The sequence below is a fragment of the Pelophylax lessonae genome, assembly GCF_965119305.1.
Source record: "Pelophylax lessonae genome assembly, chromosome: 6".
NCBI lineage: Eukaryota > Metazoa > Chordata > Amphibia > Anura > Ranidae > Pelophylax > Pelophylax lessonae.
This window is the reverse complement of record NC_138773.1, coordinates 319,844,555-319,872,322: the sequence shown is the minus strand read 5'-3', so window position 1 is coordinate 319,872,322 and position 27,768 is coordinate 319,844,555. Positions and strand designations below refer to the sequence as shown.

General features: G+C 46.2%; 1 protein-coding gene across 1 annotated transcript in view; it reads left to right on the top strand.

The window, feature by feature from the left end:
* Positions 1-27,768, top strand: part of LOC309557562 (contactin-associated protein-like 5) — a 691,665-nt gene that overhangs the window by 322,042 nt on the left and 341,855 nt on the right. Inside the window, exon 10 of the mRNA XM_082260344.1 lies at positions 5,292-5,463. Within this exon, the coding sequence (XP_082116470.1) occupies positions 5,292-5,463 (172 nt within the window). The remainder of the gene's footprint in view (positions 1-5,291; positions 5,464-27,768) is intronic.

Genomic DNA, 27,768 nt, shown 5'->3' with positions numbered 1-27,768 from the left:
ATGTATAAAAATCCAATACTCTACAAAAGGTCACCTAAACTAGACTACATTGGCTGCTTTTTTTTCCAAAAAATTATGAATCTTTGGAACCTCTGTTCCCTAAAAAAGTCTTCCAGGGAACAGAGGTACTAATCTTGAACTGAAAATTGACCCCACAGCCATTTAAGAGGCACTTCATTGACCACTCCTTTTATTTAAAGTCTCTGCTTACCTAGTTTACAAAAACATATGTAGCGGATGAATAAAAGGTCCATCTCCTCCGTTCATTGATCCCTATAGTATAGCTTCTATGTGTAGCGCAACCCCCAACTGGGGCCACTGAATTTAACTGGTTCTCCCATAAACAGCATGTTCTCATCAGCCATCTAATAAAGAGTCCATCTACGGTAACTCCAAATAAAAGTCTTTTTTGTAGTTATTGCAGATAGAACTGGTAACAGGAGAGGGTTTAAGGCATGGAAGTCCTGGCATGGGATACTTCCAAAGAAATATTTAACAATAGTTAACAATCAGAAGACAGTCTTCAGCAGCAGTAGCAAGAGTGGACAGTCCAAGGCCCCACAGCTGAAGACCAAGGGGCAAGTCTTTGGGCATCTGGTAACCCTGCGCCAAAACGCAAAATCGATATCCAGTGCAGCATCAAGCACTTAATCTCAGAGATTGCTGCCTCCTTCCAGCTTCCTCCAGACAAAACCCATTGACTGAGATGGCACCTCTCATGACCAGATCCCTGGTGGCGTGGTTCTGCAGTCAGCTCTGAGCAAAGTCCACTTGAGCCTTGGGCCCTAGCACTTCTGTAGCCTCCTTGAGCAGTTGTCCAGTCCATGGGCTGCTTGGAAGCAGGAGCTCCTCCACCTCTGGAACCCACGAAGGTAGAAGGAACCCCACTCACTAGTGTCTTAGACTATTTATCCCACTCCAGTCCCCCTTCTAGAAACTTCTCCAGATATTGGCCAGAAGCAGTTATCTAGAGCCCAGGGTGAACATGCCAAACTGTACCCCTCCCCCCCAATATGTATGAGTATTAAAAAATCTGGGGACTGATCTGCATGCACAGCCCCTAAGCATAAGTTCCCCCTCCTGCCATGACAATTCCACCTCCCAGCACAAATCTTTGCCCCCCCCCCATCCCAGCTCAATTCTCCCCAACCACCCTCCTAGCACAAATCCCCCAATCCTAAAGTTGCTCTCCTAGCACAAATACCTCCTAATCATCCCTACTAGCACAAATACCCCCCAAAATAAAAGTATCCCTTCTAGCGAAAATCCCCTCCCCCCTATATCACCTCTCCTAGGACAAATCCCCCCCGAACCCAAATCCCCCCTCCTGCCACAAATCCTCTTCTCCATTGCATCCCCCATCCTCAAACTAACAACTCTTAGAACCCCCCCCCCAATTTCCCCTCCTAGAACAATTCATATCCCTTGTCCCCCCACCCCAGATTCCCTTACTAACAAAAATACCCTCCACCCAATTTCCTTGCGGTGCCCCCCCCCCCCCGATCCACCTCTCATGAGAGCGCAGTGCCCCAGGGCAGCTTCCCCTCCTTCCCATCCCTTGTTCTAGCCATGGCCAGAACCTACTAAATACTCAGGCTGGGTGGTTTGAATCTCTCACCCTAAAATCTGGAAGCTTCTTTCATAGGCAGGGGGAAGCAATCAAACTGCCAGCCTGTGAGAAACTGGGCAGGCCAAACTAAACAACCACTGCTCCTTTAAATACAAAGGAACCCAAAAGCTAAATTTGCCTAGCCACCTACGCTAGGAGGGTGCTACATATAAATGGAGGATGGGTATAGGCGCCACTTATAATAGGTGCCCAATTTAGGAGGAACCACACACAAAGTATATGGAGCACTGATATACAGTATATTGGATTGTCTTTATAACAACAACAAAAAGACAAGTTTTTGCTACTGTTACAAGGCGATCCAGTAATGAAGCAGCCACGGTGTTTTATAATATGTGTTGCCGGAGAATGACTTCAGAATACTTGGGGTGGTGTCGCCTTGTATCACTACATGTGCTGTCCCTGTCCTCTAAACCGGCTATGCACTCCTGTTCCAGGCACCAGACTGTATAATTTGCTGTGGGAGTCTTCTCTAAGCTATCTCTACTCAACAGTAAACCTTCCCTTCGCTAAGCGCAGTCCCTCATAAATGGGTTTGTGTCCCTATCTTGCCACTTCCTTATTGTGCACCCTAATGATGTGTGATCCCTTATTTAAAGGGTTTTCCAAAAAAATGTCTGCCAAAGTCTCTTGAGAGCTCTGCATCCAGAGACAACTGATCTGCTTCCCTTCCTGAGACAGATGACGGAATCCCTAAAGGGCCAATTTCCTTATGAGACTCCTTTCCCCATGTAGTGATGGCAGGGGAGGACTGGTCCATGGGGCAGGGGGGCAATTGTCCCCTGGGCCGCTCTGATGTCCTGTAAAAAGGCTGCACCGCTTCTGCCACAGACATGCCTAAAGGATTCCTGGTGAAGAGAAGTAAAAAGTCTCTGCCACGGACCTACTGAGTGTGGGATGTAGACCGTTTCAGGCCCCCCCCAGCATGGATGGTGTAAACTGTGTCTTGAGTAGAGGCCGGTTCCATGCCCCACTTGAGATTCTCCTACCCTGACCAGCCCCCTGCTGGCCAGGTTGGGAACCTGGATTCAGCCGGTGGGTAGAGAGTACCTAGAGCAGGGCTTCAGCCTGGAATAGGGGTCAGGAGGAGGACGGGAAGAGGGAGAATGGGAGGGGGGGGGCCAAGTCACTGCAGCATGGGCCTCTGGTTTGTCCTTGCCCCCTGGGCTGAAAGTTGCCAGTCTGCCCCTGAGTGATGGCACAGTGCAACTTACAGGTTGGAAGGCTACTTGCACCTTCCTACAATGGGGTGGAAAGGGCAGGCATAGTCAGCACTCTTGATTAGTGCATATGATATGTCCCTTGGCTCTATTAACCCCCACTACCCTGTAAATTTATAGAGGTGAGGGTAGGCAGGGTATTTTCAGCTATCAGCACAAGGTATGGATTGCATCGACTGACTGCCTTTTTTCATTGAACTTAGGCTTTAAAAATATGAAGATATACACTATATTACCAAAAGTGTTGGGACGCCTGCCTTTACATGCACATAAACTTCAATGGCATCCCAGTCTTAGTCCGTAGGGTTCAATATTGAGTTGGCCCACCCTTTGCAGCTATAACAGCTTCAACTCTTCTGGGAAGGCTGTCCACAAGGTTTATGAGTGTGTCTATGGGAATGTTTGACCATTCTTCCAAAAGTACATTTGTGAGGTCAGGCACTGATGTTGGAGAAAAGTCCTGGCTCGCAGTCTCAACTCTAATTCATCCAAAAGGTGTTGTATTTGGTTAAGGTCAGGACTCTGTGTAGGCCAGTCAAGTTCCTCCACCCCAAACTCACTCATCCATGTCTTTATAGGCCTAGCTTTGTGCACTGGTCCAAATCATTTAGTGGAGGGGGGATTATAGTGTGGGGTTGTTTTTCAAGGGTTGGGCTTGGCCCCTTAGTTCCAGTGAAGAGAAGGCGTCAGCATGCCAAGACATTTTGGACAATTTCATGCTCCCAACTTTGTGGGAACAGTTTGGGGATGCCCCTTCCTGTTCCAACATGACTGCACACCAGTGCACAAAGCAAGGTCCATAAAGACATGGATGAGCAAGTTTGGGGTGGAGGAACTTGACTGGCCTGCACAGAGCCCTGGCGTCAACCTGATAAAACACCTTTGGGATAAATTAGAGAGGAGACTGCTCTCCAACATCAGTGCCTGACCTTACAAATGCACATCTGGAAGAATGGTCAAACATTCCCATAGACACACTCCTAAACCTTGTAGACAGCCTTCCCAGAAGAGTTGAAGCTGTTATCGCTGCAAAGGGTGGACCAACTCAATATTGAACCCTACGGACTGAGACTGGGATGCCATTAAAGTTCATGTGTATGTAAAGGCAGGCGTCCCAATACTTTTGATAATATAGTATATCAGAAATAAAGACTAAATGTGATGAAAGACATTGGCGCATGCAATGCATGTATATAAACACACACACGCAAAGATCTTTCCATTTTAAATAGAATACCATAATGAAATGTGATTATTATATGTGTGATAAACATGTAGCACCCACCTAGGTAGGTGCTAGTGAGAGAGTATAGTTGTTGGCTCAGTCTGCCAGTCTGAGCCTCAGTCAGAGGAGCAGCAGGCAAATCTATATTGCTTTCTGCTTACCAGAGAGCAGGATCTATTAGTGAGGTCTTCTTAGAGTGCTCAGTATGTGATTCGTTGGGTCTAGAGAGTGTTTCACACTGGTCCAATAGGGAGGCATGTTGGACACCATGGAGGAAATCTGACCAATGGATACATAGGCTTTGAGACAGTCCTGGTGGTTGGCAGAGACTGGCTGTCTCGGTGCCTTATGGGATACTATATAAAAGCTAGGAGCACATGTGCTGCAAGGTCTTTGGCTGGAGAGCAGAGTCCCGGAGGGAGGGTGGCGGCTGCCTCCTCCTCTGTAGCAGTGGCACGTGGTCACAGGTGGTCGGCTTGGGGACCAGAGGAACGGAGCTGAACCCAGAGGTCCAGGAAAGCTGACTGAGTGGGGAGACACTGGAGACCCTAGAAAAACAGTATCATAAGTACAGGGGATCGTGTCAAGGGGCCTGACCTGAGGGGAACCACCCTAAAAGTAGGATAGTCTGTGGAAGAGTGTCAGCAGCCAAGAAAGGGGATACTGAGGAGAGTGTCCCAAAGATAAATGTAGTTCACCAAGTCTACTAGCAAGAGACTTAAATCCAAATCAACCTAAGTGGCAAGGTGGATCAGCAGCCTGGCTGCATCAGCATATAGGAGTCCTCACATCTTGTGAATAGTTGATCTGGAGAATCCCACTATTCCCTTCTCCCATCCCTATTTAAAACAAAACAACAAAAACAACTACATACCCCTGGACTGATCATTGACTGAGCCAAGAAGTAAAGTGTTAAATTGTCAATGCCAGTTTTGCTAACGGTAACCCAGGGGGACCCGAAAGTGTAATATCCAGCAGTCCTCAATGCTACAAACAGATAAAGAACACAATAAGAATCCAGTCTGTTCATTGATTATATACTGTGCTGAGTTCTGTTCTCATAACCAGGAAGTTTATGATAAAGCTTGTGTAATAAAAGAACATCAGAAATGCTGGGACCTCGGGGTCATCCATCAATAGCGCTCATAAAAAAGTAAAACGCATTATGTGAAATTATGAATCTGATTAGACGCGGTGTCTGTCTCTTACCAAACAGGCTGCCCGGATCATCCAGCCACCTCGTCCTGTATAAATCCAATCTCGTCATTTCAAGGATGTATGAGACTCATCTTTATTGATAATCAACCCAAGGACCTCATCTTGGTTCAGCGCGGCGTCCTGGGGAATTTCAGCGCCCTTCAGATTGATATGTGCAGCATAAAAGACAGGTAATCCAATTGTTGCATTTGAAGTGAACATTATATCTTCCCTCCAGGGTGCTCGGGGTCTTTTACTAGACCTCTTTCCAGATAGATTGGAGTCTCTTGGAGTGGCCCAAAGCACCCAAAGATGTCCAAGTCATCTCAAATGAAGTGTCTCCATACCATGGAGCTGCAGCTCTACAGAAAAACTCCTCTGCATTACTCTAAATATCTAAATATAAGTACACACAATATGTTTTATCACGGTTACGTGATAGTTTACATTGGGGTTGTTTTTGAAATAATCAAAAAGAGAGCGCACAAACACTTGTAGGCAGGGCCGGCCCTACCATGGGTCTCACTAGGTCCATTGGACCCAGGCAGAACCTTGAGAGGGATGTCAAGTTGGCGCCCAAGATTTTTATTGCCAGCAGTTTTGTGTGTCATCAGTTTGCAGGGCGTTCCCCATCTCATACGGCCATCCGTAGTGCAAACTGTTGAGTTTGAGGAGGCGGAGCGTCTCCTCCGGGGAACGTCCCTCACGAGACTGTGGTGTGCGCAATGACGTCAGACATTCAGACAAACAAAATAATATTGGAGTTTGTGGTTAGGAATTGAACATAATGGTATGTCATATGATTTTGCAAATAGACAAGGAGCTGTTGCATGTAACTCTGACTTCCTGATCAATTTTTATTAGTTTTAATTATCATGACATAAAATAATGGATGTGGGGCCTTTGGTGGGCGTAATATGTATGTATATATATATATATATATTTTTTTTCTTGGGGGGTGGGGGCAGGGGCAGACTTGCAACTTCCAGCCCAGGGGGCAAGGACAAACCAGAGGCCCATGCTTCAGAGACTTGGCCCCCCCCTCCCACTCTACCTCTTCCCGTCCTCCTCCTGACCCCCATTCCAGGCTGAAGCCCTGCTCCAGGTACTCTCTACCCAACGGCTGAATCCAGGTTCCCAACCTGGCCAGCAGGGGGCTGGTCAGGGGAGGAGAATCTCAAGTGGGGCATGAAACCAGCCTGTACTCAAGACACAGTTTACACCATCCATGCTGGGGGGAGGCCTGAAACGGTCTACATCCCACACTCAGTAGGTCCGTGGCAGAGACTTTTTACTTCTCTTCACCAGGAATCCTTTAGGCATGTCTGTGGCAGAAGCGGTGCAGCCTTTTTACAGGACATCAGAGCGGCCCAGGGAGCAATTGCCCCCCTGCCCCCTGGCCCAGTCCTCCCCTGGCGGGGGGAAGCATTTCATTCTTGAACCCAGGCAGCACAATGTCTCGGGCCAGCCCTGCTTGTAGGTACAACATTTAATTAAGTAATGACGGATACAGTTAACAAATGAAATAATAGAAAATATAATGAATACTTAACAAAAAAATACCTTTTCCAACACTGGTCCCTCCATCTTTATTGGGGTGGCACAGATGACCAGATCAAACGCATGCTTAAAGCAGCTCTGAGATGAGATTGAACATTCCAAATTGTACTGTAGCTGTAGTATAAAGGGCTTGTGTGTAAAGAAGAAATCATTATACGTAACTTTTCTGAAGCTGATCCGGTCCGGACCCAGGCTGAGTTGTCAACAGCGGCTTCTACGTGGAGGCGGGTGTAGAGGAGGCAGCCGATAACGGAACCCCCATAGTAACTCTATGGGTGATGTCACTTCCCATATACAGTATTTCCCAGCCATTATCGGCTGTCTTTTTCTGTAGCTCTTCCACCGCTGGAGACCGGAGCAGCTTCAGAAAAGGTCTTAGATTGTGGATGCCTGTAGATTTAGAGATTTTAGTATTAGGATTAACTTCCACTTTAGGTTTACTATATAACTGCATTGCTATCGTGTCCAGCAATCAGATCATGCCGGATGTATAGTGAGCTAACTAGAGTAGAATCATCATATAATTACTACCAGTGGTCAGAACATGGTGGGGGTGTTTATTAATCAGATAATATTGGGGGAAATATGCTCTATATGCGAAGAGTAATGGCATTGCATTATAATTATTATGTCCAGTGGTGGGTCATGTTGGGGGGTGTAGTGTTCTATGTATAGAGTGTAATAGAATTATATAATGATCAAGTCCAGTGGTCAGCCATGTTTGGGGTGTAATGTTCTATTTATATAGTGTAATAGAATTGTATTATGATCATGTCCAGTGGCCAGTCATGTTGGGGGTGTAATGTTCTATTTATAGAGTGTAATATAATTGTATTATGATTATGTCCAGTGGTCGGTCATGTTGGGGGTGTAATGTTCTATTTATAGAGTGTAATATAATTGTATTATGATTATGTCCAGTGGTCGGTCATGTTGGGGGTGTAATGTTCTATTTATAGAGTGTAATATAATTGTATTATGATGGTGTCCAGTGGTCGGCCATGTTGGGGATGTAGTGTTATATGTATAGAGTGTAATAGAATTGTATTATGATGGTGTCCAGTGGTGGGCCATGTTGGGGAGTGTAATGTTCTATGTATAGAGTGTAATAGAAGTGTATTATGATCATGTCTAGTGGTCAGCCATGTTGGGGGTGTAGTATTCTATATATAGAGTGTAATAGAATTGTATTATGATGGTGTCCAGTGGTCGGCCATGCTGGGAGTGTAGTATTCTATGTATAGAGTTTCATAGAATTGTATTATGATCATGTCAAGTGGTCGGTCATGTTGGGGGCATAGTGTTATGTATAGAGTGTAATAGAATTGTATTACAATCATGTCCAGTGGTCGGCCATGTTGGGGATTGTAGTATTCTATGTATAGAGTGTAAAAGAAGTGTATTATGATCATGTCCAGTGGTTGGCCATGTTCAGTGTATAGTTGTATAATAATCATGTCCAGTGGTGGGTCATGTTCAGTGTATAGTTGTATAATAATCATGTCCAGTGGTGGGTCATGTTGGGGGTGTAATGTTCTATGTATAGAGTGTAATAGAATTGTATATTGATCATGTCCAGTGGTCAGCCATGTTTGGGGTGTAAGGTTCTATTTATAGAGTGTAATATAATTGTGTTATAATTATGTCTAGTGGTCGGCCATGTTGGGGGTGTAGTGTTCTATGTATAGAGTGTAATAGAATTGTATTATGATGGTGTCCAATGGTCGGCCATGTTGGAGGTGTAATGTTCTATGTATAGAGTGTAATAGAAGTGTATTATGATCATGTCCAGTGGTCGGCCATGTTGGAGGTGTAGTGTTCTATGTATAGAGTGTAATGGAATTGTATTATGATGGTGTCCAGTGGTCAGCCATGTTGGAGGTGTAGTGTTCTATGTATAGAGTGTAATAGAAGGGTATTATAATCATGTCCAGTGGTCGGCCATGTTGGGGGTGTAGTGTTCTATGTATAGAGTGTAATAGAATTGTATTATGATGGTGTCCAGTATTCCGCCATATTGGAGGTGTAATGTTCTATGTATAGAGTGTAATAGAAGTGTATTATGATCATGTCCAGTGGTCGGCCATGTTGGAGGTGTAGTATTCTATGTATAGAGTGTAATAGAATTGTAATATGATCATGTCCAGTGGTCGGCCATGTTGGTGGGTGTAGTATTCTATGTATAGAGTGTAATAGAAGTGTATTATAATGGTGTCCAGTGGTCAGCCATGTTGGGGGTGTAGTGTTCTATGTATAGAGTGTAATAGAATTGTATTATAATGGTGTCCAGTGGTCGGCCATGATGGGGGTGTAGTATTCTATGTATAGAGTGTAATAGAATTGTATTATAATGGTGTCCAGTGGTCGGCCATGTTGGGGGTGTAGTATTCTATGTATAGAGTATAATAGAATTGTATTATAATGGTGTCCAGTGGTCGGCCATGATGGGGGTGTAGTATTCTATGTATAGAGTGTAATAGAATTGTATTATAATGGTGTCCAGTGGTCGGCCATGTTGGGGGGTGTAGTATTCTATGTATAGAGTGTAATAGAATTGTATTATGATTGGGGAATTATGATACAGAAATGTCTCCTGATTTAAACCCCCGGTTTTGTTTTTAACAATGATAGCAGAAGGTAAAGAAAACCTGGATGGTTGTCAGGACATACAACATGCTGGTCACTGTAACTGTTATAATAAAGGGGATATACAAACATGGAGCTTTAAAAAAGACAAAGAGAGGAAGAATTTCAATGGGTTTTGTTTGTTCCTTTTCCATTTTTAAAAGCGAACGCAGATTTAAAAGCCTCCGTGTTTGCTGTTGAATGAATGCAGAATTGGAACAAATGTTGACAGATGATTTCCCAGAGTGTTTAAATAGAACACAATTATATCTGTCTCTGGACCGATTTGGAACAAGTCTGTGAATGGAACTTAATTACTTATTTTGTGAATTTATGCCACGATTCTGAATAGACATCTGATTGGACAATTTATGTGAATTAGGGGATAGAGAATTAGGTATTTTTTTTGTTTGTTTTTTGTTCAAAGGGAAATAAAAGAAGGAATGAAATAGCCATTTGCTTTTCCTATGACAGTATTTAACCTCCCTGGCGGTATGATTCTTTCCGATTTTAGGTGCTGAAAGCGGTACAATTATTTTGCATGTAATTCTTAAGAATGAGCAGCGCAAACCAACTATTTACAGATGATTTTTTTTTTTACTGTGCGTTCTTCTTTATAACATCTCGGGTATGATAAAGTTTGAAACACAAAATCATAAATTATACTATAATAAATAACAATAAATAGGTTAAAGTATGTATGTATGTATATATATATATATATATACAATGCCTTGCGAAAGTATTCGGCCCCCTTGAACTTTGTGACCTTTTGCCACATTTCAGGCTTCAAACATAAAGATATAAAGCTGTAATTTTTTTGAAGAATCAACAACAAGTGGGACACAATCATTAAGTGGAATGAAATATCTTATATGTTTCAAACTTTGTTAACAAATAAAAAACTGAAAAATTGGGCACGCAAAATTATTCAGCCCCCTTAAGTTAATACTTTGTAGCACCACCTTTTGCTGCGATTACAGCTGTAAGTCGCTTGGGGTATGTCTCTATCAGTTTTGCACATCGAGAGACTGACATTTTTGCCCATTCCTCCTTGCAAAACAGCTCGAGCTCAGTGAGGTTGGATGGAGAGCGTTTGTGAACAGCAGTTTTCAGTTCTTTCCACAGATTCTCGATTGGATTCAGGTCTGGACTTTGACTTGGCCATTCTAACACCTGGATATGTTTATTTGTGAACCATTCCATTGTAGATTTTGCTTTATATTTTGGATCATTGTCTTGTTGGAAGACAAATCTCCATCCCAGTCTCAGGTCTTTTGCAGACTCCATCAGGTTTTCTTCCAGAATGGTCCTGTATTTGGCTCCATCCATCTTCCTGTCAATTTCAACCATCTTTCCTGTCCCTGCTGAAGAAAAGCAGGCCCTAATATGTGTATGTATCAATGTGAGTTTAGATTGTAAGCTCCTTGAGGGCAGGGACTGAGGTAACAGTATAATATATATGTAAAGCGCAGCGTACATGGATGGCGCTATATAAATAGATAAATATATAAAAATATATAAATAATAAATAATAAAATAAAATAAATATATAAATATAAAAAATAATAAATAATTATTTAAATAATAATAATAAAATTAATAATAATAAAAAATAATAATAATATATAAATAATAAAATAAATAATGAAAAATAAATAAACAAATATATAAAAAATAAATAAATACATGTTGGCATGCATTTTGATGTGATTCCACTCATTTATTGGAAAATGTGTCAGGAGATAAAAAGTTACAAGTGTCCATAAGCTCTTACAGTTTCTTTGGCGACCTAAAAATGTCGTATTAATGGAAAAGCATTAAGCTGTGTACTGACCCGTGTCGTTAGCCTTCTTTTTTTTATTGTAACCAAACGATGTGTTATAAAAACTAAACTGTGTTTTAGATTTAGTGGCCCATTAAAGTATATGTGAAATCATACACATTTTTTACAGAATCAGGCTTTAGTAGAGCAGGCAGATATCTACAATAAATATACTGCTGTTACAAAAAAAAAAAAAGTAACCAGGGCAGCAGGGGGTGTTGTCTTGGGCACACAATTTTACTGTAGGAATGGGGGTGCCCTCCTTCTGTTGCAAGGCTGACAGGAGAAGTGACAGCTGCAGTGATTTGAACAAGTGAGTGACTGCTGGGTGTAGGCAGGGCCATCTTTAACGTGGGGCAAAGGGGGAAGCTGCCCATTGCCCTGTCATTGTTGTGGGGCCCAAAACAGCTGCCTCTTGAGCCCACACTGCCCATACTTGCCAACTGCCATGGATGTCTGCCTGTCCCCATGTTCCTGCTCTGGAAATAAGAGCCGCGGTTGGAGCATCTTAAAGCCATTACTTTCATGGCTGTGCCTGGTCATCTCATCGCTCTATCACAGTATTGAGAATTTCTGCCCACATCGGGACTGGAATCTCCGCCCTCTTTACCTCCCCCTACCTCGCTTCTCCAGCAGTTTTTCAGGCGCAGCCAGTGTCCTGAAGGAAATAAGGGACATGCCCAAGGTGGAGCCCGCTGGCCTCTGCTGTTTGAGTGGGCAGGATGGGGTTGTGCCTGACATCTGAGATCGCTCCCGCCTGGAAGGGGTTGGTGTGACAGTGAGCAGAGGGAGACAAGCCAGTGTGTGTGGAGGTACAATCATCTTGCCCTACCTCATGTATTAGATTGCAGGCACCTCTATGCTAAGTCTGCTGGGTTATTGCAGCTTAGCCTAGAAGTGCTGCCTGTTAGCTAACAAATGGTAAGCACTATGAGAAATTGGCCTTAATGATTGGTGTATGCCCTCCTGATCCCCCCTGGTGTGTGCCCTCCTAGCCCCTATTCTATGCCCTTCTGATCCCCCTGGTGTGTGCCCTCCCTGGTGTGTGCCCTCCTAGCCCTCTGGTACGTGCCCTTCTGCCCCCCCCCCCCGGTGCATGCCTTCCTAATTCCCCTGGTGCGTGCCCCCTGACCCATCTTGTGTGTGCCCTACTGATCCCTCCTGGTGTGGGCCCTCCCGACTTCCCCTGGTGTGTGCCCTCCTGACTTCCCCTGGTGTGTGCCCTTCTGACCACCCTGATGTGTGCTCTCCTGACCCCCCTGTTGTGTGTCCTCCTGATACCCCCCCCATTGTGTGCCCTCCTGACACCCCCCCTCTGATGTGTTTCCTCCCAGCACCTGAACATTGCCCTCCTTACCCCCCTAGTGTGTTCCTTCCCACCCACAGTGCCATGCTGACCCCACATACTGTGTCTTCTTGACCCCCTGTCCTCTGTCCTTGTCACGCCCAATACTTTGCCCTGATGACACCCAGTCCTCTGCCCGAATGACACCCAGTCTCCTGCCCAGGTGACCCCTGTGCACTCTCCTACGTTTTAATGACTTCTGTCCTCTGCCTTACTACTGACCTCTGTACACTGCCCTACCTACTACTAACCTCTGTACACTGCCCTACATACTACTGACCTCTGTACACTGCCCTACATACTACTGACCTCTGTACACTGTCCTACATACTACTGACCTCTGTACACTGTCCTACATACTACTGACCTCTGTACACTGCTCTACCTACTACTGACCTCTGTACACTGTCCTACATACTACTGACCTCTGTACACTGTCCTACATACTACTGACCTCTGTACACTGCCCTACCTACTACTGACCTCTGTACACTGCCCTACATACTACTGACCTCTGTACACTGCCCTACATACTACTGACCTCTGTACACTGTCCTACATACACTACATACTACTGACCTCTGTACACTGTCCTACATACTATTGACCTCTGTACACTGTCCTACATACTACTGACCTCTGTACACTGTCCTACATACTACTGACCTCTGTACACTGTCCTACATACTACTGACCTCTGTACACTGCTCTACCTACTACTGACCTCTGTACACTGCCCTACATACTACTGACCTCTGTACACTGTCCTACATACTACTGACCTCTGTACACTGCCCTACCTACTACTGACCTCTGTACACTGTCCTACATACTACTGACCTCTGTACACTGTCCTACATACTACTGACCTCTGTACACTGCCCTACATACTACTGACCTCTGTACACTGCTCTACCTACTACTGACCTCTGTACACTGTCCTACATACTACGGACCTCTGTACACTGCCCTACCTACTACTGACCTCTGTACACTGTCCTACATACTACTGACCTCTGTACACTGCCCTACATACTACTGACCTCTGTACACTGCTCTACCTACTACTGACCTCTGTACACTGTCCTACATACTACTGACCTCTGTACACTGCCCTACCTACTACTGACCTCTGTACACTGTCCTACATACTACTGACCTCTGTACACTGCCCTACATACTACTGACCTCTGTACACTGCCCTACCTACTACTGACCTCTGTACACTGCCCTACCTACTAATGACCTCTGTACACTGCCCTACCTACTACTGACCTCTGTACACTGCCCTACCTACTACTGACCTCTGTACACTGCCCTTCATCCTACTGACCTCTGCACACTGCCCTACATATTACTGACCTCTGTACACTGCCCTACATACTAATGACCTCTGTACACTGCCCTACCTACTACTGACATATGTACACTGCCCTACATACTACTGACCTCTGTATCTCAAAGAGAAAAGTTAGGAGGCTCCAAATTAGGGAATTCAAAAATGGCGGGAAAACATAGGCAAAGGGGACCAAATATGGACTTTACTGATACTGGGGGGGGGGTAGCTGCCTAACTGCCACTGACATCTCCAGTGACACTAATACAGTGATCAGTGCTAATAATATGCACTGTCACTGTACTAATGACACTGGCTGGGAAGAGTTAACATCTAGGGCATTCGAAGGGGTTACATTTGGGCCTAACTATGTGTAATGTTGGCTGCTTTTACTAAGATCTCTCAGAAACCGCTCCCTCTGCACAGAGCTCTGTGTTGTTTATCAACACAGAGTTCTGGGCTGTGATTGGACACAGCCGATCAGCAGGTCCTGGCCTGGTTTATTTATTTATTTTTTTTAGAATAAGCTATACGCTTTATTTAAGTGACATGTAGGTCAGATTTAAATTTAAATAAGCAGCCTGATCCCTCCATAATATGTGGGCCCATTCAACATATTGGTCAAGAAAACATATTCAAAGGCTAATGGTCATGCCCATGCTCTTCATAGCCGTCTGGAAGAGGATTTACATGAGCGTTGTGGAAAAGACTCTTTGTTCCATCTCTCCAAGGAAATTTCTTGGTCCGGATCCTCAGGTGCTCGTAGGCCACAAATTTGGGTCTCCTCGTGATGTTGCTTGGCCTTCAGAATGGCGTTCAGCATGCAGACGGCTACGCCGGGCACCACTACCACAAAGGTGAGGATCTTCCATGTCTGGGCTCTGCGTGTGCAGCTGCAGAATACAAAGCGGCCTCGGCTGACCAGGGAGCGGCCAAGAACACCGGAGAATATCATCTTTGATGAAACGCGTCAGGTCACGGCGTGCTGACGTCACCTACACGTTGCTGTCCACGAGGGACGGGCGAGCGGAGCCGTCCGGCCGGCGGCTTTCTTTCCTCTCTGCATTAGATCTTCTGATTGTCTGTAAGTGCATTACTATTTTTAATAATAAATACATCCGTGGGTTTTACACTATGGCGTTTTCCATATTTTGTATCATCTATGGTTGATCCAATACCGTCTATCTGAGTTCCCTATCTGAGTGAGGAGACACAACGGATCGGTTCCATACATATCCCTCCTGCCTCCTTATCATCGGGAGTCGGTAAGGGTGTTTTATCCATCAGAGGTGTTCCCCCCACTTGCTTGCATGTTCAAGTCACACCTATCCAGTCTTATATAAGCTCTCCATATTCAACCTTGTGGTAAGCTGCTGTCCTATTGGGGTGATCCCCCTTCCCCCCTTTTTGGTTTATCTGCTATTTTTCATCTATATTTTGGTAAGGAGTACCTATTGGGGTTCTGTGGCATCCTTTATCACATTTATTTCACTACGGGAGCAGTGGTGTTCTTAATGCACTTTGGGTGTCCTTTCTTTACACATATTTTTTGGTTTTACGCTATGGCGGTATATTTTTTTGTATTACACATGTTACCACTCCATTGAGGGATCCGCGTTGGAACCTGGTAGTCCACCTGGACCTCATCCCTAGGACGTATTTTGAACATACTGATGGGCCTTTGTTTATCTTATTTCCGGTAAGCGGTACCTGCACAAGTTACCCGTTTTTGTTTCCATATTCTGGACATTATTCGGATTCTTCACTATTTCACCATACAATCAACTTGTATACATCATCCACAGCGCAACTTATTTTATATTGGACATTTTTTGGGTGCTAGTCTCACTTGAGGTTGCTGCTTTTATTTTATTTTTGGATTAGCGCAATTGTTTCCCCCTTTTTTCTAAGAACACCGGAGAGCCTGCCGAAAGGAGCCATCATGTCCTATCTATGGGCAGCTACGGGCGTGACCTAACCAAGGCCAACACACAGGTTTTATATACAGTGCGTCCGGGAAGTATTCACAGCCCTTTACTTTTTCCATATTTTGTTATGTTACAGCCTTATTCCAAAATATATTACATTTATTATTTTCCTCAAAATTCTACAAACAATACCCCATAATGACAACATGAAAAAAATTTGTTTGAAATCTTTGCAAATTTATTAAAAATAAAAAAGGAGATAAATCCCATGTACATAAGTATTCACACCCTTTGCTCAATACTTTGGTGAAGCTCCTTTGGCACCAATTATAGCCTCATGTATTTTTGAGTATAATGTTACAAGCTTGGCACATTTATTTTTGGGCAGTTTCTCCCATTCTTCTTTGCAGGACCTCTCAAGCTCCATCAGGTTGAATGGGGAGCGTAGGTGCACAGCCATTTTCAGATCTCTCCAGAGATGTTCAATCTGGTTCAAGTCTGGGCTCTGGCTGGGCCACTCAAGGATATTCACAGAGTTGTCCCGTAGCCTCTCCTTTGTTATCTTGGCTGTGTGCTTAGGGTCGTTGTCCAGGGCCGTCTTTAATATTGATTGGGCCCTGGGCAAAATTTTCTTGCCCCCCCCCCCACCTCCATTCTTGGGACATACATAAAAATAGCAGGTAGACTCAAAATCAGTTTACTGCAGCAGATCATGCAGTGATTACAGTTGGTTTCCAGAGGTTACAGTCTATCCTTACTGCTCACAGACTGGTTGCTAGAGGTTACAATACATAATTTCTGCTTGCCAAATGGTTGCTAAAGGTTACTGCACATTATTGCTGCTCACTGATTGGTTGCTAGAGATTACAGCAGATCACTACTGTCCACTGATTATTGATTGCTACAGCTAATTGCACAATATTTCCACTGACTGAGCAGTGGAGCAATCCCAAATAATTGCGCAAGTAAAGCGGCACATTAATACACATACTACAGGAGAGGGTCAGAGATTGCAAACGTACTACAGGAGAGCTTCAGAGACTGCAAACATACTACAGAAGATGGCCAGAGACTGCAGACATACTACAGGAGACAGTCAGGGACTGCAGATATGGTACAAGCGACGGTCAGAGACTGCGGACATGGTACAGGAGAGGGTCAGAGGCTGCGGACATGGTACAGGAGAGGGTCAGAAACTGCGGACATGGTACAGGAGAGGATCAGAGGCTGCGGAAATGGAACAGGAGGGGGGTCAGAGTCTGCGGACATGGTACAGGAGGGGGGTCAGAGACTGCAGACATACTACAGGAGACAGTCAGGGACTGCAGATATGGTACAAGCGACGGTCAGAGACTGCGGACATGGTACAGGAGAGGGTCAGAGGCTGCGGACATGGTACAGGAGAGGGTCAGAGGCTGAGGAAATGGAACAGGAGGGGGGTCAGAGTCTGCGGACATGGTACAGGGGGGGTCAGAGGCTGCGGACATGGTACAGGAGGGGGGTCAGAGGATGCGGACATGGTACAGGAGAGGGTCAGAGACTGCGGACATGGTACAGGAGGGGGGTCAGAGTCTGCGGACATGGTACAGGAGGGGGGTCAGAGGCTGCGGACATGGTACAGGAGGGGGGTCAGAGGCTGCGGACATGGTACAGGAGGGGGGTCAGAGGATGCGGACATGGTACAGGAGGGGGGTCAGAGGCTGCGGACATGGTACAGGAGGGGGGTCAGAGGCTGCGGACATGGTACAGGAGGGGGGTCAGAGGATGCAGACATGGTACAGGAGGGGGGTCAGAGGCTGCGGACATGGTACAGGAGGGGGGTCAGAGGCTGCGGACATGGTACAGGAGGGGGGTCAGAGGCTGCGGACATGGTACAGGAGAGGGGTCAGAGGCTGCGGACATGGTACAGGAGGGGGGGCAGAGGATGCGGACATGGTACAGGAGGGGGTCAGGCTGCGGACATGGTACAGGAGGGGGGTCAGAGGATGCGGACATGGTACAGGAGGGGGGTCAGAGGCTGCGGACATGGTACAGAAGGGGGGTCAGAGGCTGCGGACATGGTACAGGAGGGGGGGTCAGAGGCTGCGGACATGGTACAGGAGGGGGGTCAGAGGCTGCGGACATGGTACAGGAGGGGGGGCAGAGGATGCGGACATGGTACAGGAGGGGGTCAGGCTGCGGACATGGTACAGGAGGGGGGTCAGAGGCTGTGGACATGGTACAGGAGGGGGGTCAGAGGCTGCGGACATGGTACAGGAGGGGGGTCAGAGGATGCGGACATGGTATATGTCTTTAATATTGATTGGGCCCTGGGCAAAAATTTTCTTGCCCCCCCCCCCCACCTCCATTCTTGGGACATACATAAAAATAGCAGGTAGACTCAAAATCAGTTTACTGCAGCAGATCATGCAGTGATTACAGTTGGTTTCCAGAGGTTACAGTCTATCCTTACTGCTCACAGACTGGTTGCTAGAGGTTACAATACATAATTTCTGCTTGCCAAATGGTTGCTAAAGGTTACTGCACATTATTGCTGCTCACTGATTGGTTGCTAGAGATTACAGCAGATCACTACTGTCCACTGATTATTGATTGCTACAGCTAATTGCACAATATTTCCACTGACTGAGCAGTGGAGCAATCCCAAATAATTGCGCAAGTAAAGCGGCACATTAATACACATACTACAGGAGAGGGTCAGAGACTGCAGACATACTACAGGAGACAGTCAGGGACTGCAGATATGGTACAAGCGACGGTCAGAGACTGCGGACATGGTACAGGAGAGGGTCAGAGGCTGCGGACATGGTACAGGAGAGGGTCAGAAACTGCGGACATGGTACAGGAGAGGATCAGAGGCTGCGGATATGGAACAGGAGGGGGGTCAGAGTCTGCGGACATGGTACAGGAGGGGGGTCAGAGACTGCAGACATACTACAGGAGACAGTCAGGGACTGCAGATATGGTACAAGCGACGGTCAGAGACTGCGGACATGGTACAGGAGAGGGTCAGAGGCTGCGGACATGGTACAGGAGAGGGTCAGAGGCTGAGGAAATGGAACAGGAGGGGGGTCAGAGTCTGCGGACATGGTACAGGGGGGGGTCAGAGGCTGCGGACATGGTACAGGAGGGGGGTCAGAGGATGCGGACATGGTACAGGAGAGGGTCAGAGACTGCGGACATGGTACAGGAGGGGGGTCAGAGTCTGCGGACATGGTACAGGAGGGGGGTCAGAGGCTGCGGACATGGTACAGGAGGGGGGTCAGAGGATGCGGACATGGTACAGGAGGGGGGTCAGAGGCTGCGGACATGGTACAGGAGGGGGGTCAGAGGCTGCGGACATGGTACAGGAGGGGGGTCAGAGGATGCAGACATGGTACAGGAGGGGGGTCAGAGGCTGCGGACATGGTACAGGAGGGGGGTCAGAGGCTGCGGACATGGTACAGGAGGGGGGTCAGAGGCTGCGGACATGGTACAGGAGAGGGGTCAGAGGCTGCGGACATGGTACAGGAGGGGGGGCAGAGGATGCGGACATGGTACAGGAGGGGGTCAGGCTGCGGACATGGTACAGGAGGGGGGTCAGAGGCTGCGGACATGGTACAGGAGGGGGGTCAGAGGCTGCGGACATGGTACAGGAGGGGGGGTCAGAGGCTGCGGACATGGTACAGGAGGGGGGTCAGAGGCTGCGGACATGGTACAGGAGGGGTGGCAGAGGATGCGGACATGGTACAGGAGGGGGTCAGGCTGCGGACATGGTACAGGAGGGGGGTCAGAGGCTGTGGACATGGTACAGGAGGGGGGTCAGAGGCTGCGGACATGGTACAGGAGGGGGGTCAGAGGATGCGGACATGGTATATGTCTTTAATATTGATTGGGCCCTGGGCAAAAATTTTCTTGCCCCCCCCCCACCTCCGTTCTTGGGACATACATAAAAATAGCAGGTAGACTCAAAATCAGTTTACTGCAGCAGATCATGCAGTGATTACAGTTGGTTTCCAGAGGTTACAGTCTATCCTTAATGCTCACAGACTGGTTGCTAGAGGTTACAATACATAATTTCTGCTTGCCAAATGGTTGCTAAAGGTTACTGCACATTATTGCTGCTCACTGATTGGTTGCTAGAGATTACAGCAGATCACTACTGTCCACTGATTATTGATTGCTACAGCTAATTGCACAATATTTCCACTGACTGAGCAGTGGAGCAATCCCAAATAATTGCGCAAGTAAAGCGGCACATTAATACACATACTACAGGAGAGGGTCAGAGATTGCAAACGTACTACAGGAGAGCCTCAGAGACTGCAAACATACTACAGAAGATGGTCAGAGACTGCATACATACTACAGGAGACAGTCAGGGACTGCAGATATGGCACAAGCGATGGTCAGAGACTGCGGACATGGTACAGGAGAGGGTCAGAGACTGCGGACATGGTACAGGAGGGGGGTCAGAGGATGCGGACATGGTACAGGAGGGGGGTCAGAGGATGCGGACATGGTACAGGAGAGGGTCAGAGACTGCGGACATGGTACAGGAGGGGGGTCAGAGTCTGCGGACATGGTACAGGAGGGGGGTCAGAGGCTGCAGACATGGTACAGGAGGGGGGTCAGAGGATGCGGACATGGTACAGGAGAGGGTCAGAGACTGCGGACATGGTACAGGAGAGGGTCAGAGGCTGCGGACATGGTACAGGAGGGGGGTCAGAGTCTGCAGACATGGTACAGGAGGGGGGTCAGAGGCTGCGGACATGGTACAGGAGGGGGGTCAGAGGATGCGGACATGGTACAGGAGGGGGGTCAGAGGCTGCTGACATGGTACAGGAAGGGGGTCAGAGGCTGCGGACATGGTACAGGAGGGGGGTCAGAGGATGCGGACATGGTACAGGAGGGGGGTCAGAGGCTACGGACATGGTACAGGACGGGGGTCAGAGGCTGCGGACATGGTACAGGAGGGGGGTCAGAGGCTGCGGACATGGTACAGGAGGGGGGTCAGAGGCTGCGGACATGGTACAGTAGGGGGGTCAGAGGATGCAGACATGGTACAGGAGGGGGGTCAGAGGATGCGGACATGGTACAGGAGAGGATCAGAAAACTTTCAACAATGCACACCTTTACAGTTGAATAACACAGCTCAGGGTTTTAGAAAAGCAAGCATTCTATTAGTGTAAGGACATACCTGGCCAGCTGGGCTCATTATACACTTTCAGAGGTCACTGGATGGTACTCCCACTCTGATCTTGCTTGCTAACTCCCGACCATGTAGGCTGCAGGGGGCAGGGTCAGAGCATCAGTGGAGCTCCTGGCCATGCCCCTCTAAACTGGCTGGGGAATAGAGGTCTGGGGGTGGGGCTCCCACTCCAATCACTGCTCTCCCTACAGCCGCTCTGATCTGAACATACATTATGCATGGGGCGGGGGTCAGAGCATCAGTGGAGGCTGAGCTTCCAGTCCCGCTCCCTCTATGCTGGCTTGCTCGGGAATGCAGCTTCCGTGCGCTCTGCAATACCGTCATCGGGGCCCCAATGTGCGGGTTCAAGCGGCAGCTGCTTTGGGCCCCTCAATAAAAATTGGGCCCTGGGCAGTTGCCCCTGTTTGCCCCGCGGTAAAGACGTCCCTGTCGTTGTCCTGTTGGAAGATGAACCTTTGCCCCAGTCTGAGGTCCAGAGCGCTCTGGAGCAGGTTTCCATCAAGGATGTCTCTGTACATTGCTGCATTCATCTTTCCCTCAATCCTGACTAGTCTCCCAGTTCTTGCTGCTGAAAAACATCCCCACAGCATGATGCTGCCACCACCATGTTTCACTGAAGGGATGGTATTGGTCAGGTGATGAGCGGTGCCTGGTTTCCTCCAGACATGACGCTTGCCATTCAGGCCAAAAAGTTCAATCTTTGTTTCACCAGGCCAGATAATTTTGTTTCTCATGGTCTGAGAGTTCTTCAGGTGCCTTTTGGCAAACTCCAGGGGGGCTGTCATGTGCCTTTTACTGAGGAGTAAAAGGCACATCACAGGCACAGGCACATGTCGCTTTTTTTTTGTTTATAGTGCAAAAAAAAATTAAAAATAAATCGAAGAGGTGATCAAATACCGCCAAAAAAAAGCTCTATTTGTGAGGGAAACAATACATCAATTTTATTTGGGTACAGCGTCACATGATCACGCAATTGTCAGTTAACGCAGTCCTGAATCGCAAAAAATGGCCTGGTCATTAAGGGGGCAAATCCTTCCGGTCCACAAGTGGTTAAAACACGACTTTACCTTCATTACACATTTCCTAAATTCCAGATATACAGAATAATCAGGAAGCGCTCTCAGAATTTTTCATAAATCCCGTGTTTGCGGCGTCTCGTCGCTCGGCCCGTAGCGGAAATATCACATCGTGCATTAGCGTGACGTCTGGCTCAGTTGATAAATACGCTGAACCTCCAGAACTAAGCCTCCGATAGGTCCGGACTCGGCAGAAAGACGGCGTCTCGGGTATTTTAGCCGAAAACACAATAAATTCTCTCAGTTAAGGGATTTACTGCCAGTGCGGTGATATTCAATTTCCCATCCACAGCGTGTTCCGAACTTTATCAAAAGAGCAGGTAGACAGGAAATCGCAGCTTAAACCTAATTACACCTCATGCCTTGTTTTTTTTATTATTTTTTATGTTTTAAAAAGATTTCAAATCCCTCGTCGGGGAGCAAAGAGTTTCCAAATAACACACCTTGCTCTGAGACCGCATTTACTGCGACACCATAGAGCTGCCGCTATTATGTTCTATTATGTTGCTTTAGTACTCTGGCCGAGGTGTTTATTTTAGCTCGTCAAACTTCTATTTTATTTGTTACTTTACAAGTATGAGTCACACTTAACATATAACTAAAGGCAAAGCCATTTTAGTTTTAGTTTTGAATGGAGTGGAGAGGGATTAGAGCCCCTGTCAGGTTGTATTGCTGTCTGTGTCCTCATTAGAGAGATTCACCCTCTCTGATTGTCCTGATGATGGTTAATGCCAAAAGTGAAAGGAAATCCCACATTTCTGAACAGGAATAGAGGGGGAATGGTGATCCAGGTGACTACCACTACTTACACTTCCTGTTTTGTCTCTGGGACAGGAAGTGAATGGAAATCTCCCCAATGAGACACAAGTGGCAAAAAAAAAAAAAAAAAAAATTGACAGGGGTTATCTCTCTATCTCTCTAACCCTCTCTCTCTATCTTCCCCTGCCTCTCTCCACCCCTCTCTCTCTCTCTCTCTCTCCTCTCTCCCCCCTCTCTTTCAAAATCCCCACCGCCCCCCCATCCTCCCTCTCTCCCCCCCCTCCCCCCTCTCTCTCCCCCCTCTCTTTCAATATCCCCCACTCCCCCCTCTCCTCCCTCTCCCCCTCTCTCTCCCCCTCTCTCTCTCTCTCCCCTTCCCCCCTCTCTCTCCCCCCTCTCTTTCAATATCCCCCCCGCACAGAGCAGCCCGGATCTTCCTCTTCTCGGGTCCCTCTTCTGCTCTCCTGGCCCCTCCCTCCTGCCGAGTGCCCCCACAGCAAGCAGCTTGCCATGGGGGCACCCAAGCTAAGCTGCAGCTCCATGTGTCCATGCAGACACAGAGCTGATGTTCCGCCCCGCCCCTCTCTCTCTCTCCCCCCGAATTTGCTAACTGAGTTTGACAACAGCGGGAGCAAGAGAGTCCCGGACAGATGAGGCACTTTGGCCATCGCTGGATAGAGAGGGGGTTTAGGTAAATATTAGGGGGGCTGCTGCACACAGAAGGATTTTTATCTTAATCATAGGGGTGTGCAGGGGGTATGCCAGGCGTGCCTGGGCACACCCTAATCACTCTGTGCAGCAATAATTCCCCGTACTGCCAAGCCCCCCCCCCCCCGTGTTGCACCCCCCACTGCAGTGGTGCTGGCTTCCCTCCTCTCCCCTTGGATGCTGCGGGAGATGTTTTAGGATGGAGAGTGGGGGAAGGGATTAATCTATATGTCATTTACAGGCCTTTTCTTTTTCTAAATGAACACAGTAAACACACTCACTCACTGTGTTCAATCATAACCGAAGCATAGTATATTGTATTTGCTATGCTTTCATTTGTGAATGAACAGGAAGCCGCTCAGCACAGAGCACTTCCCATTCATTCACTGTCCAGTGCAGCTGAGGCCGCAGAGAAAGGCGTGTGTGTTTGAGCTTTAAGGTGCGCACCCTCAGGGGCAGACTGGCAACTTTTGGTCCAGTGGGCAAGTACAAACCAGAGGCCCATGGTGCAGTGACTCGGCCTCCCTCCCTCTTCCTGTCCTCCTCCTGACCCCCCACTCCAAGCTGAAGCCCTGCTCCAGGTACTCTCCACTTACCGGCTGAATCCGGGTTCCCAACCTGGCCAGCAGGGGGCAGTTGGGGGGGGAGCTGGAACAGCTCGGTTGGGGCTGGCCGGAGGAGGAGAGTCTCCAGTGGGGCATGGAACCGGCCTCTGCTCAGACACAGTTTGCACCATACATGCTGGGGGAGGGGGTGGGCTGCACTCTGTCCTTGTCTTTAACCCGCACACATTAGGTCAGCAACAGGAACTTTTTACTTCTCTTCACCAGGAATCCTTTAGATATGTCTGTGGCAGAAGCGGTGCAGCCTTTTTACGGGGAATCATAGTGGCCTAGGGGGCAATTGCCCTCCTGCCCCCTGGCCCAGTCCTCCCCTGGACACCCTAATGCACCTATGATCTTAATGCATAGAATGCATTAAGATAAAAAAAAAAAAAAAATTCTGACTTTACAACCCCTTTCAGCTCTCTGCCCCCCTTTTTTTCTGAACTCTCAGACAAGGTTTATAAATTCAGCACTTTGAAGGAATGTACAGAAGAGAAGACTGCAGATAAACAGGTACAACTCATGTAGGAGGATTTGTTTCATCTCTGTGTATCCCAAGGTTAGTCCCTTCACTGGGTATGTGTGAGGGTTTACTGCCACTTAAAACTTACATTTTAATTGTAATTGCTTTAGCATCTTTTAATTTTTAAACTTGCACAAAAAACCCCGAAACCTTGAATTCAATAAAAAAAAAAAAAAAACTGAAAATAGCAACTGTAAGAATAATAAATGAATAATTAATATAATTATTATAAATTAATCTAATATAATAAAAAAAAGTGAAAATAGCAACTGTAAGAATAATAAAATAAAAATTAATAGAATTACAGTAAAACCTTGGTTTGAGAGTAACTTGGTTTAAGAGCGCTTTGCAAGACAAGCAAAATTGTCAAATAAATTTTGACTTGATAAACAAGCGATGTCTTGATATACAAGTAACCTCAAGTCACAGCTGAGTATAAAAGAGAAGAGAGGCGCCTCTAAGTGTAGCAATATGGTTAAATTTAATGAAGGTACAACATTTAGCAACTCACAGGGTTGATGATTGGAACAGGCACATCGAAGAATGCAGGCATCCAGGCTAAAGCTGTCCACATAACCATCCTCTGCACCGCCATCTATGTCATCCCTTCCATGCTGCCCCTCGCTTTTAGATCCCTTTACTGCAGGGTGGTCTTGTCGGTCAGGATTACAGACTGGCAGCCGGCGGTGCAGAAGATAGTCTATGTGGACAGCTTTACCCCGGATGCCTGCATACTTAGATGTGCCTGTTTTATTCATCAACCATGTGAGTTGCTAAATGTTGTACCTTCATTAAATGTAACCATATTGCTACACTTAGAGGCGCCTCTCTTCTCTTTGATACTCTGAAGCTCCTGCTGCATTTTGCTTCTAATCCCCTTGTGGAAGCGGCTATTTGTGGATGGACATTTTATGTTTATATAACCTATCGCAATGCTATAATCTTTTTATATGGACTATAAACTGAAGGACTTATGAATAAATGGTTGTGGAACGAATCATCTGAGTTTCCATGATTTCTTATGGGGAAATTTGCTTTGAAATAAGAGTGCTTTGGATTACAAGCATGTTTCCGGAACGAATTATGCTCGCAATCCAAGGTTTTACTGTATTATTATAAATTAAATGAATATAATAATAATAATAATAAAAAAAGTTTCATATTTTTATTAACTGACTTTTATGGAATATTTTTTCGGTCTCTCCTGAAATGTCGGGTTACATTTGGTTCCCAGTGGAATATTCTCTCTGCTTCTCCATGTGGCTAAATTTTCGGAGCGCTGCCGGAGTATTTTAAGATATATTTTATAGAAAAATGTTCTTTCCGTCAGATGTATCCTTTCCAATCACTCCAGAAAATTGTCTCTGAAATGGTTCTGTGCGGTGGGCAATTTGATTCCCCAAGATGCCAGGATGCTGTTGGGGTTTCACTTTGAGCTTTTGAGAATTGATGGTAATAAAACAATTTCTGTAAGAAAGAGGATCATAACTTACAGGTTATATAGGCAGTTTGAAATAAATATTTTCTATTTTATATATTTTATTTTTCTATTCCCTCACAAAGGAAATAAAAAAAAAAAAAAAAAATAGGAAAAGCAATGTGACTTGCCTACAAAAGAGGTATTCAGCTACATGAAAAAAAAAAAAAAAATAATAATATTATTTTAGATTTTTTTAACCACTTAAGCCCCGAAAGATTTTACCCCCTTCCTGACCAGGGCCTATTTTGCGATTCGGCACTGCGTGATTTTAACGGACAATTGCGCGGTCGTGCGACACTGTACCCAAATGAATTTGACGTCCTTTTTTTCCCACAACAGAGCTTTGGGTGGTATTTGATCACCTGTGTGATTTTTGATCATGCGCTATAAAAAAACAAACAAAAAAAGAGCGACAATTTTGAAAAAATAATATTTTTTCACATTTTTTTATATGAAATCCCCCCCCCCCCCCCAAAAAAAAAATGTAAAAATCAAAATTTTTTAACATTTTAGGCCAATTTGTTTTCTGCTACATATGTTTGGTAAAAAAAAAATCGCAAGAAGCGTATTTTGATTGGTTTGCGCAAAAGTTATTGCGTTTACTAACTAAGGGAAAGATTTTTGTCATTTTTATTGTTTTTTTTTAACGAGTAATGGCGGCGATCTGCGATTTTTTTTGCGGGACTGCGACATTGCGGCGGACAGATTGGACCCTTGACTGATATTTTTGACACTTTTGGGGGTTCCAGTGACATTACTGCAGTAATCAGTGCTATATATATGCACTGTTACTGTAAAATGACACTGGCAGTGAAGGGGTTAACTTTTTTTTTGAGAGGGAGGGGCTATGTGTGTCCCTAGGGGCGTGATTCTAACTGTGATTGGCTGTGGCTTGAGGTGTAGGAACAGTGATCGACGGTCCTACATAGTAGAACCGTGTGATCACCATTCCTACACAGGGGAGAATGACAGGCACTAGCCGCCTGCCTTTCTCCCGCTGTAACGGACGATCGCCGAGTGACCGCCGGACATCGGGTCCGCTGCCATAGATTAGCACAGGACCCGTTCTAATAGGAGCGACACAAGTCGCTCTGACTTAGAAAAAGGGTCCTGTACTACTTCAGGGCGACCTCGGAGCAACTTGCATAGACTTCCATTATGTGAAGTCCCTGCAAGTCGCTCCAAAGTCGTGGTGCAAAACCAGAAAGGAAAATTCCCCTAGGGGTGGGACTTTTTAGGCACCAATAAATTGTATACAACAAATCAATTTATATAAAAGTTAGATTCTTTATTAGTTGATGCAGAAAAAAGATTAAAACAAAAAGGCAAGCTGGAACATATTGCACATGAAACAGTCGAACTTAATACCACATAACCCCCGGGCTGTGACCCGACGCGTTTCGGAGTCTTTTGGGCTCCTTCCTCAGGGGTGCGCCCTTAGAGGGTGGTCTGTGGATCATTAATACATAACATATTAATTTCAACATAATAAATATAGTTACATTACGTTTGAGTAGAAAGTTTAATAACAACTT